We start from the raw sequence: 12,659 nt of genomic DNA on the forward strand, positions 1-12,659 counted from the left end.
CAGACAACCCCTACCTTCACAGATGTTTTTCTCTATTCCCATGAGCAAGTCGTTTCCCTGCTAGCAATCAATATATGGAGCCTCCTAGGTAGCAATAAGCCACGGGCACAAAACATCTTATATCTGGCCAGGTCGTCCTATCTCACTCCCCAAGGTTGTCAAGCTGTGGACTGAGGCTTAACTGTCGGCCAAAAATGTACAGTAATTCTGCATGCCCTTCTATCCAGAGTGCTTGAATAGCTATACATCCCCATATAGTATGAAAAAAAGGAACACTCCTCCTGTTCACACACCCTCAACCGGGTCCATCCGAAACAATTTAGCCATGTGGTAATATACTTTGTGTACCTTCTTGAATTAAATTATTGTCAAGTTTGATTGTACAGCGACTTTTGCTGTGGTGAGCTAATGCATCTTTATGATCTGTATCTTTCAGTGCACCCAATTTCATCCATTTCTGTTTTAGGGCAGCTATTTGACCCTTTGTATTTTAAAAACTGTGTTATACATTGTTGAGGTTGGCATAGCTGAGTGCAGTCTTCCTACTTCTTTTGCATGCCCATCCCATCAACATTGTTGCCTTCTTCCAAATTTCAATCACCATAGCTGTTGGTTCCCCCTCTCCATCAACATTGAGCTGGTAAGTTAAGCATCCCATAGCGATTTGATCCAATCAAATCGTGGGTTCCTCTAATGGAAAAAATATGCCAGTTCATTTCCCTGTACCACCTGGCTGCCCATTAGTACCCTTTTAAGGCAAGAAGATATGTATCTGCATCGGCAGTTGAAATAACTTCAGCAAGGATATTTGAAAGGCCTATGAAATCCATACTAGGGTACAAATGTAGCATCCACTTTCTTAAAATATGTGTCAAGTACCCAATCTGGTATATTTTGTAAGGTGGAAAGAAATCTCATTAGAGAAATCACTTTGTAGAGGATAAACAAAGGGAGTGCACACCAGTGACAAATATTGCTTTTGATTTTACCCGAGAGTACACACCTATTCCTTTCTGTAATCTGTCCCCCAGTACACCCGCCCACATAAACCAATTAAATGTTGAGTCATGTCTCGTCCAGCAATCTGGGCCAGGGCAACAAGAATTTGGGAGAGGGGGGCAGCAATGCCACATGCCGCCCTGCAATTCACATATGCTGTACACTTTCCCATTAACTTTAACTCTTGTTGTTACCTTTGCATACACCAATGCTATCCTTGGCAAGAATATCTGGCAGGTACCAAGCGCAAGCGGTTCTTAAAAAAAACAAGTGCCCATGTATTGAATCAAAGGCTTTCTCAGGTTCCAAGGCCCATATCGCGAGAGGGCCCTTCATGTTAGTGGATTCATGAAGACCACTATCCAAACAGTGTAATTTCAGTCAGTAACCTGTATTTCATAGAACCCAATTGCTGTGAGTGTATCACCCTTGCTGAAATGGACAGCAGGAGATTTGAAGGTAGTCTTGCCAAAATCCCTGTCTCCACTTTAAGCCACAAAATAGACCTGTAAATCTGGAACGCAGTCACCGGCTGGTCTAAATTACATATCGGTGTGTTAATAGCTTGGTTCATATCTCTCAACAAGACCTCATGAGACTTCACACCATCATGAGGCACCAGTAATATCTGACTCTCAATAATTTCTTTTAAAAATCCACTTGCACTCTATCCAGTCGGGATATTACCTGCCTGCAACTGAGCAAATTGTGTGTATACTCTCTTCTAGCCTTCAGAAATCACACTCCGAGATCCATCTCGCTGGACATGGACTCCTAATGGTAGTGGTGGTGTTGAATCCAGAATGGTATTCTCAAAACACTACTCCCTATAATTGATCGTCCATTACAAAAATCTACTCCGATTCTTTAATTTGGCTTATTCATCTACTAGCTTCTTCAAACTTGCTCAACCATGATAGTGTTACGCCAGCTTTGTTGCCCTGCTCTGAAAATCTCTTCTGTGTGCTGAGATGGTGTTGTCTGGTAGTATTCATACTACATCAGTGTATTTGTTTCTCAAACTTTTTAGGGAATGGTGACATATGGGAGACAGCCCTGCCAATAGCTTCCTCTAAGCCCTTGGTTTACTTAGTTCTCAGTTTTTACTTGGATAAAATCTGGGACATCCCCATGCCCCAGAGTATCGTTTATATGCCTCCCCGATGACGACCTAAAGCCTACTGAGCCTCTGTTTTGTTTAAAATAATGAATGTCATTTCGCAAATGTGCTCAATCACATCCCCGTCTTCTGGTTTCCATGATTATAAGTGCCATGGGCCCACTATGTTTCACCAACAGCCCCGAAATGCCATAATGAAACATCAGTGGTCAGAAATCCCCTAAGCAAAAAGTCTGCGTTTCTATTGTAAGAGTGTCATTAGCGATGTAAATAATCAATGTATACAGATGTGTTTGGTGTGAGTCACCTAAGTAAAAAGAGTAATGTTTGTCTTGTGCATGCGTTTATTTCCTCATGTCCCTCGAATCAATCACTGTGCTCAATTTGTCCAGACCCGTTGATCTGGAATATGGCTTCATTGCTTGTGCCTGTTCCACTCCACAGAATGTGTATCCACCCTTGACCCCCTCACCACCAATAATCATAATGATGTTGCCTTAGTTAGGAGATGCCCAATATCTTGCCAAGACACAGCCTGAAATTTGGGCGGAGCATACACATATAATACAGTCATAATGTCTCGGTCCCGTTTGACCCTTGATCTAACATAACCTATTCCTCGGGATCTGACTATTTCTTTGTCACCTGAAAGAGAACCCATTTATGTGAATATATTAGAAGACCTTTTGGTCCTCTTGTAACCCCTGCATACACCATCAATATGTATTTTGTCCTGTCAATACATTGGTATTCATTCCCCAATAAATGATTCTCCTGAAGCAGAAAGGCTTTGGTTAATGCCTGAGGAGAAACTGGGTGAGCAAAACTTGCTTGATTTTATCTATATGGATATTAAAGTTCCATAATAACACAGTGTTGACAATGCAGTATCTCATTTACTTTCAGCCCCATGATCCCGGTACATTTCAGTAATGAGCTTTAGCATAACAGCCAGTCCCATCAGGCATGGAAATTGAGACCGTTCTTTCACTCACAATGTGTATCTGCAATCATACATTCGAAATTTAGATCTCCCCTCAAAATCTTTTCTCCCCACACTATTGCATGGAGGGTTCCAAACTCCATGCCACAAATGTATGAGATCTTTTGGCCCAACTATTCAACTATAATACTATGCACACACCAGTAATAATTATATCATGATAAAAAATAATTCACAATGAGGGATGCTACACAAAACTCCAACAAAAAACAGTAAATCGAGGTCAGGATTTAAATAGACCTGAGAAAAAATCTTTAGGGGTGAGTCTTGTTTTCCCACACTTGGGACACCACCATCATGCCTGGTGCTAGAAAGGGAGCTAGTTGCTGGGTCTTCAAGCCTTACATGCTCCGTGTTTTAAAAAGAATCCTCGAGTGCAACTTAAATAAAGGATTTCAGTTGAATCCAGGTTTTATTATGTCGTCCGTCAAGAGGGTTACCAAAAAGTCCTCGTGAACTTGTGGCTTCATTTCTTGTAAATCAGCATCATTGTTAATCATTGAGTGTCTGTATCACTTGCAATTCTAGGAGCCTTGTTTTTTCGCATCACCTCTGCCAAGTCCATCATCTCTAGCTGTTCTATCTTTGTCTGCTGTTTAGTAATCTTCCATGGGCCTCAAGTCCATTTCCTGATGCCAGGGTGTTTGCTGTTCCCGTGAGATGGAGTGCCAGCCTGCACTCCTTTCTGTGCCGCCCGTTCTTCTGCATGATCAAAAACAGTTGACCTCCCTATGACCCTAGTTTCAGTTTTGTGGGGAAGTGTCAAATATTTAGGTTGCAGGTGCCTTAGCTTCCATTTCAATCTGTGGAGAACGGTTGTTGCTCCTGCACCACCAGTGTGCAGTCTGTAAAAAATCAATAATTGTTCATCATCGGTCCCAAATGATCCGTTCTACTCGGCCCTGATGGCCTGGGGGAGGAGATGAAAGGCCACTTGAACAAATATTAGGTACCATCAAACTTAATATATTTTTAATGTTACATTGGTCAAAAGTCTTTATGAATTCTTTTGTGAAGAGGTTGTGGACCGTCCAACATTCCCAGTCGCACCATAAGCACAAAGAGAGGGGTGAAAGTGCTGAGGGAAAGTCGGTGTTTCGTACAATGGCAGTGTACGGAGGAGGGAAGGTAGTCGGGCCTGTCTTGAGGGCCACCTTGTGCCAAATGTCAAGTACTGTCCTAGTGGGGGTGGCGATGTAAGCATTATGCCATGTCCTACAAGGGCCAGCACGTCACTGCTCGGTCCACGTGGAACCAGTGCTTCTCAATTTCTCGAACCACCCACTCGGAAACATAACACAGATGGGATGCCCAGTAATACTCAAGAAGATTGTGGCATGCCAGGCCTACCCTTTCCCGCTGGAGCATCAACAGGGTGTTTGCTATCTGGGGCCGTTTTCCATTCCAAATGAAGGTTTGGATGTTGCATTTTAAACGCAGAATATCATCTTGCGGAATCAACGTGGGCAAGGTCTTGAAGAGATAAAGGATCCGCGGGAGCATGTTCTTCTTTATTAATTTTACATCCCCCAGCCAGGAGATGTGAAGGGATTTCCACCTCTGGAAGTCGGCTAAGATGGAGTGGCAGAGATGAGGCGAATTAGCCTGGGACCAGGAGGAAAGCGTAGGAGTTATGTTGAGGCCAAGGTATCTAAACCATTGCATTTCCACTCCCCCCCCTCACCCCCCCCCCCCATAGTTCACTTCCTACATAGTGCCTCAACCGCTCTCAATCCAACCCTCCACACATTTTTTTTTTGCACCCTGACTTCCAGCTGCTGTGACCCCTGCCCACCTGTCCTCCGTGCATCAGCATTTTCCCTCTTGCTGTTTTTACAGCACTATCCTTCTCTGTCTCATCTATACCCCCTGTTTATGCAGCCTTAGCTTTCTTTTTCGATCTTTTCTGCTCTTGTTCATCGAGCTTGGGCTGTTTCACCATTCTGCCCATACACTACACCCTTAAATTCCTCATGTTTCCTTGTAGATAATACTAGTAATTTGTTTTTAACTTGGCTCCTTTTACCCCACTTCTTTTGCTTCTGAATTCAATAAATCACAGATTTTGTTGCTGTTCAGTGAAGTTCCATTTATCAATCTTTCATGGATGAAAGTTTGTGTCTTCCTTGCGGGGATTTCAACTCCTGACCAGAAGATCACGCCACATCACTGTTGAGCCTTCACCCATTGAGACATTTTGCTGATTCAGCACTTCTACTCTGCATGCGTGGGCCATAAGGAACAGCTGTGGTCTTACCTTTTGTGAAATGCTCAGTCACCTGCTCTCACTCTATGCTGGAATTTTCTTAGCTCCTGCACTTCCCTTCTCCTCTGCACTCCAAGATCTGAATTGTTTAGGTCGAGCCTATTAGACAGCGCATGCACTGTCTATTGCGAGGCATATACCAAGAACAGAGGGGCTTGGAGCCCGTCCAATGCCTATCATTAGTTGGCTTTCCTTGGCACTCTTCTGCATGTGCTTGTTGGTTGTGCCCCAGCTTGTCTTGTGGAGCATTGCCTTGTTACCATCACTTTGATTGGCTGTTATTTCTGCTTCCACTGTTTGCTTTTCAAGCATTACTTTTTTCTTTTGTGTTGAGCACTTCATGAGAGTGTATGTGTTTTGGAGCTGTCTATCTCATACTTCTCTTCCCTGCATTGTTCTCTGTCACAGCCCCCACTCCATTGCACTCACCTACGTGCTTCTCCTCATTTCTTCCACTCACCAGCCCCCGATGTTGGGTCCCCGTCCTTACGCTCTCTACATATAGCTTTTGAGTGCTGGCCGGACCCCCATCTTCCCCTGTGTTTGCTTTTACACTCTACAAAATGATGTGGGCGGCTGCATCAATTGTTTTTTCTTTTTTATTTTACTCTAGCCACGCTACGCAGCATCCCAGATGCTGTGCAAGGGGGCTAAAAAACAATGGTAAAACCTATTGGCGATGCCAATGCTTGTTTATCTAATCAGCTTTGTTTCCTCTACCTATTGTAGTATTTCTACTGACGCCTTGAACACTAAACTTAACTGTCTCAAAGATCTATCACCTCATTCATATCGCTGTGCCCTTGCCATCTGCCTGATCCCTGCCTCTTTAATACACAAAATGAGTGCTTCATATAGCACTTTTGCCGTTTCTAAACACTATATGTAATTTTCTACTGCCTCTCAGTAAAATGGTTCTCCATTTACTGACCCTCAGAAGGTTGGACTGTGAGTCTGCGTGCTGGTATTTCATCAAGACCATTGGATCACGTCGCATGTTAGCAGCAAGCCTTGCACTTGGGAGCTATCTGGCCAGGAGGCCATGTCTGGCTCTTCTACTGTGCATCCATCGACCACAAGCAGTGATACTGGACTCTTCCTTTGTGCGGTGCTCCAGCCACCTGCTCTCGTTCTGTTCTCAGATCTTCGTTCCTCCTATACTTGTCCTGTTCCTTGCTGTTCATAATCTGCGTGTTTTTTTGTCTTACTGGTTTAGTTTTCTTCATGAACTCTGCCCCACCCCTTGCACTTACCCTTCTGCTGGAGGTTTCCCATATTATCCTGGCATAGGCCGAGCCCTGTCCTTTCTATCTATCACACTTGTTAACAACTTGTTTTTAGCGCTTTCTAACACATATCTGATGTTTCAATGCACTATATATACCCAATACAGCTGTTGGTCAGCTTGATTGTGCTCTATTTGCTGATCTGGAACGGAGGGTACATGGAGTTTCCCTTGCTTGGGATTTTAATGATGGACCTGCATATCCCACCAGATGTCAGCGGTGTGTCTTACCACTGAGCTATGTTGTCAGTTTTCCCTCTTCCCTTTTCTGCTGTGCACCTGTGAACCATTCTTGTACACCCTCCTTGTCTTCTTCAGTGTTACTCCTCTGTCTAGAGTGGCATATTGCGTAAAAAAAGACCATGAACCCGGACCAGTCACTGAGATTATTTCAAGCATTCCACCAATCACCTTTTTGTTTCCTCACTCTGTCGCTGCTGTTCTAGTCAGGTCACACATGGGTCCAATCAGTTGCAATCTCCCATCTGTCTCCCTTGCTCCCTCAGTATAGTCATGTGATCGCCCTTTGGGTCTCGGTTGTCCTGTCAACCCTACTTCCTGCCTGATGGGGCTCCATTTCACCAGTTGATGCAGGAGAATCTCTTCTCTATTTCTCCAGCTTGCTGACATTCCAGTCTCTTTCTCAGTGCCAGCTACGTGTCCTTGGCATTCCACCCACTGATGCTGCCACTACACTGCTGAAATGCCCATTCATCTCTGTCATGCCCTGACAGTGTTATCTGTTTTCCATGACCAGCCCCTCAGCTCAATCGTACAACTGACTGGTCACCTCTGCTGCCTTACTCCGCCTGGCACACCTTTCCACATTGTAAGCCTTGCACTCACTGCACTATTAGTACCTTCCTTCCGCATGCTTTTTTCCACCACTAATGTGTTCTCCAGCTATGATGCTACACCCGTTCCTCTTGATCACTACCCTCCTCTGTGTTAATTCTGTTTGCATTTTAGTTTATGCTTTGGGTATCCTTAAAATTGTTGTAACACTAAACTCCTACTTGTATGTGTTTATACTTTATTGAAACAAAAATTTTGGCCTGATTTACATTTTATCATCTTACCATCACTGCATCAGTGGCATAAATGAGGCTTTGCATGTTCCAACCTTGACCAGTGGGTCTCTTTGTAGGATGTTTCTAGGACTGTGATTACGTGGGGCACTTTGCAGATCTTTTGGAGGGTAGAAAGCAAGGGGACTGAGGATAGGAAGTGGTGACTGCTGACAGCCTTTCTGCTAGCCACCTACAGATCAACTATAGGTTGCCTGTTGTGAAACATTGGAGGGCAAGGGAGTCGACAAGAGCGGAAAAAGGGGTTTTGGAGTCTAAGGTGAGATATTGGAGAGGAAGCAGGAAGGGACCCGGTGGTGACAGTGGAAAAGGACTATGAAACCAGAGGTGAGGAGAGGAGACTGGGACAACAAAGGTACATATAGTGGGAGATTAGTCGAAGGTACATGAAGCCTGTTGAGTGAGAGTGAATGAGAAGAGAATATGGAACCTGTGGTAAGATGAGTAGGGATGACACCTTAACTGGGATAAGAGAATGAATGAAGGGAGATAGACCCTATAAGTAAGTGGAAAGCTATGGAGTCACTTGAAATGAAAAGAATGGAACCACGTTTAGCACCAGTGGCGAGAAGACACTAGAAGGCAATCAGCTGCTGGCAAAGAATTTGCACGGCTGCTCACTATTGAAGAGTTGGGGGTGAACAAGCTGATGAGTGCTAGCATACATGTGAACTCGCATTTGACTACAAATGCATGAGTGCTAACCCTTTTAAAGGGTTTACACAGTAGTTGGGACAACTGGATTTTAATTTTGGACAAGTAGATCTCTGTAATATTTTGTCTCTTGGACAAGTGTTTATTTTTCAAAAAATCCATATACCTGCGCTGGTAATTAAACCAAGTCACATTCCAGTCTGTCGTTATTTTGCTTACTTTGCCTCTCTAAGCGGTAACCAAAACATGGAAATGAGTCTTAGACCTGCCTTGGAAGGTACAGTCCAGCCCTAATGCTAGGCTATACTCACTCTAAACAGTTTTTAACAACCGGGGCATTCGGTCCTGCAGATCAGCTGCACTTAAAGGTTTTGATCCAGTAGACCCCCAGCTGAATTGTAAGATGATGACATTTTGTTATGCATTACGGGACCAAGGATAAACATGGCTCCCCGTGATCTATTGATAAAACTATGACCATGTATGCCCTTGAACACTACAAATTATTCCTGGGATGATTCAGTATACCCTGTAACTATGTACTTTGTTATAAAATCAATTTGTTATTTGTCTTTTTAATTGTACTAATGCACTTACTAGAGAGAACTGATGTCATAGCAATATCGTACACTATTTACTTGTACGATATAGTAATACGCCTCCCTGAAGTGTACTGTTGTAAAGTGTTTGTAATTTGCAATTTATGGTTCTAAATGGTTCTAATGTTGAAATACTTCTGTAAAGCACTCTGATACCCCTCGCTGGGTCATGTTCGCGCTATAGAAAACACTAAATAAATAAATTGTATAGATAATAGGTTATAAAAGTACATTGTTTATAAATTGTCTACGTTTGTGACATCACACCTGAAAATTCATATATGTTTCTTTCTTTTCTCCTGCTTCTTTCAGGTACATGAATGCAGCTAAAATTGGAGACTCGGTGCTAATCACTGCTCAGATTTTGAAGCAAGGAAGAAGCATCGCCTTTGCCACAGTAGATGTCACAGACAAAGCTACAGGGAAATTGATAGCACAGGGTAGACACACAAAGCACATTGGGAAGTAATGGCAAGCACATTTCTAATTTCAGTTTGAAGAAAACTTGCTTGGCATTTCAGATGAACCTTGACAGATCCACGCGTGTCATTTATTGTTTTTCCTCCTATTATCTCTGATTGGTTTAGATCTTTTTTCGCATTTTTATGTTTTTTCTGTGTGAGATGCTTCTATTATTAAAAATGTTAAATTTTTCACCCACAGTGAGAGTACATCAGAAATGTTTTGAAGCTAATTTCAACTATGTGGGTGTTAACTCCTTCCCTATGTTCATCCCTCTGTTATTGTGTTGGAAAAAAACACAGTCCCTCCTTTAACCAAATACTTAAGACTGGATGGACAACATGAACATTGCATGGTATGAAGTGTTTATTTGTTTCAGTTAATTAAAACCTTTGCAAAAGATTAAATGAAAATAATAAAAAGAATAATAAGAAACAGAAAATAAAGATACAAATAATTTCATTTCTGCTTGTAAGATCTAGTACGCAGACATTTAGGAGCAGATGACTTAGCCAAAGCACAGCCGATAGCATTAGAATCTGTTAAATGTTTTGAGCCCAAGTATCTCTTAACCCCTTCGACGCTCATGACGAGCTGGGCTCGTCATGAGGTAGCCTCCTGGCACGCTCATGACGAGCCCAGCTCGTCATGCAAAGTGCGCTTTCGCAAAATCCAGCGTACGGGGGGGAATCATGCCGCACGCATGCGGTTAAGTAACTAAGTGCGTGGAAAAAAACATATTACATGGAGATTTCCACAATGGCTCATTATTTCTAGCGATGTAAATGTTTGACGGTCCGAATTCTGTGAATTATGATCTGCCATTCATGCTTCAATTTGGCGCTTATTTTGTTTGTGCGCAAAACGTTTTGTCAATTTGTCTCTAAGTGTTTGCGGGCGACTTGAAGGTAATGATTACATGGCCACTGTAGGGCTTTTACTTGACTGTTAGGCTCCATGTTCATAAACACGGAGGAGGGTAAAACGCATTTTAGTGGCAAAAGAACAGATATGGTTTACCCCCACTTAAATACTGTAACTTGTTTGCACCTAACCAGAGCTCAAATTCCGATTTTTGACATGTGTGGAACTACTGATTTTGATACTTTTTATACTTTGGGCAACATCGTATGAAATTTTGCCCCATGGAATAAAAAGATGGAGTAGACCAATGTGTTGTTGTCGTTAAAAACCTACAAATCATAGTCCGGCTTTTATAAGGAAGTTTTGCATGAGGGCAAAAAAGCACGGACCACTTTTGGGCCTGCAAGGATACTCGCATAACAAGAATTGATACAGACTGCTTGTAATTTGCTTAAGGCAAAGTAAATATGCAACATTTTTTCCGTGCACAAAAGCAGACGTAGCACAAAACAGGTTTGCTCCATTTTTGCCTGGTGCAAAACCTCAAGACCCACTTGTAAGAACTCTAGCGCCAAAATGGGGCAAAATAGAGTTTATTCATTTTCGTAACAGTGAACACGTCACAAAGCCCTTTGCGTTGTACTGTTTCAATAATTCTTCTTATGGCATTAAGAAATCTCCTCTAAAGTGCATTTGTTATGAATCCGTTGACTTGTTTTATTCTCTAACTGTTACCGTTGACTGTAATTGTGTGAAGAATGTTTTTATAAATTTGCAATTGCACCTTATCATACTATTAATAAATTTGAAAATTGGAAATAAAAGTACGTTATTTGAAGGAAACTGCTGTGGTCTCACTTGTCCGTGAAACAAATATGAATTCCGGGGTTGCATGTAATAAATCTAGTTCTGAGATGCATTCAGGTTGGCAATTTGTATTATAAAGAGAATGGCGTACAGTGTAAATTGACAGATAGTCTAAATGGGCAAGTAGAGCAGAGTAAATCCTGAAATATTGACCGAGATTGGTAAAACCATTAAAATAATTTTAGCAATTTCATTCGCATTGGTTGCTCTTGTTGAGAGTTTTGTGGAGACTTATTAAGAGTGAATTCCAAAGTACGAGAACAGTTATTGGTAGTGGCCACTTTTATTACTTTAATATTTCAGGTGTTATGAAAGCTGGCCAACAGTTACTTCAAGCTGGAGTAAAAGGTTATTCAAACACCAGGGGAACGATGAATTATGGGTCATCCACCGACACGAGGGGTGTCCCGTGGCTTCCACTTCGATTTTCAATCACATCTACTGTGAACTATGCCAATTTTAATGAGGCTTCCAAATGGACGCAACTCATGACCACAGTAGAGTGTAGCACACTAGAAGTAATGGTCTAGTACCAACAGTATGTGGAGAAGAGCATCATGTGTAAAAGGCAGCTGCGGAGCGATCGCACACACAGCCATTTCACGTGTTGCTAGCCTGGCAGCACCCCAGCTTCCAGTTTGCTGTGCCGGCTCCTCTTCCTGTTTCTAGTGTTTGTGCCTCACCCTCGATGCACCAGACTCTTAGATCTTTAAGGGGGGTACAGTAAACACTCGTTTTTTAGCTGTATATTGCCGCGTTTGGTCAGTGATGCTGGGGAGAGGGATGTTTTGTGCCAGAAACCACAGATTTTACATTCATTTCTGCACACTCCCAGGAATGCGGCATTCCTCTCCCCAGCTTCTTCCTGTTGAAGGCGCGGTGCTGCAATAATGAGCAAAGCAAGCAGGAGTCTTGGTCCAGCTAAATACGTTTTTCATCATAGCCTCACAAAACTGGCATCCATCCATAAGAGAATGTCCTAGGGGCAGTTTTTACAGGTGGTTTGTGTAGTTCTGCAGAGGGTGGTTTTGTAGGTGACACCAATGATAAGATGTTAATTGCATTTGTCAAGTGCAACTGTTACCTGTAGGTGTCCTGGCACTATTGTGAAGACCACCCAGGGAGTGAAGCGATTGGTGTATTGCGCGACCTAATTTGTGAAAAGCCTCGTTTTTAAAGCCTTCCTGAAGGCCATCATGTTGGTCATGCATCTTACATGTATTGGGAGGGTATTTAAAGCCTTGGCTGCATTGGCGATGAAACTTCTACCACCCCAGTTAGCTTATTTCATCAGGGGTATCCTCACCAATTTAGCATCAGATGACCGGAGTGCTTTTTCTAGTGAGTACCAGCGGAAGTGTTGTTTTAAAAAGTCTGGCCCCGTTCCCTGAAGAGCTTTGAAAAACAGACATAGAGCCTTGGACTGGGTGCGCTTCCTAACTGGTAGCCAGT

The 12,659-nt window shown here is 42.8% G+C and overlaps 1 protein-coding gene across 1 annotated transcript in view; it reads left to right on the plus strand.

Annotated features, from left to right (window-relative positions):
* The window catches only part of ACOT13 (acyl-CoA thioesterase 13), a 52,008-nt gene extending 40,825 nt beyond the window's left edge, over positions 1 to 11,183 (plus strand). The window contains exon 3 of the mRNA XM_078687951.1: positions 9,327 to 11,183. Within this exon, the coding sequence (XP_078544077.1) occupies positions 9,327 to 9,483 (157 nt within the window). The 3' untranslated portion in view covers positions 9,484 to 11,183. The remainder of the gene's footprint in view (positions 1 to 9,326) is intronic.
* The last annotated feature ends 1,476 nt before the right edge of the window (positions 11,184 to 12,659 follow it).

The sequence above is a fragment of the Lissotriton helveticus genome, chromosome 4_1 (assembly GCF_964261635.1).
Source record: "Lissotriton helveticus chromosome 4_1, aLisHel1.1, whole genome shotgun sequence".
NCBI lineage: Eukaryota > Metazoa > Chordata > Amphibia > Caudata > Salamandridae > Lissotriton > Lissotriton helveticus.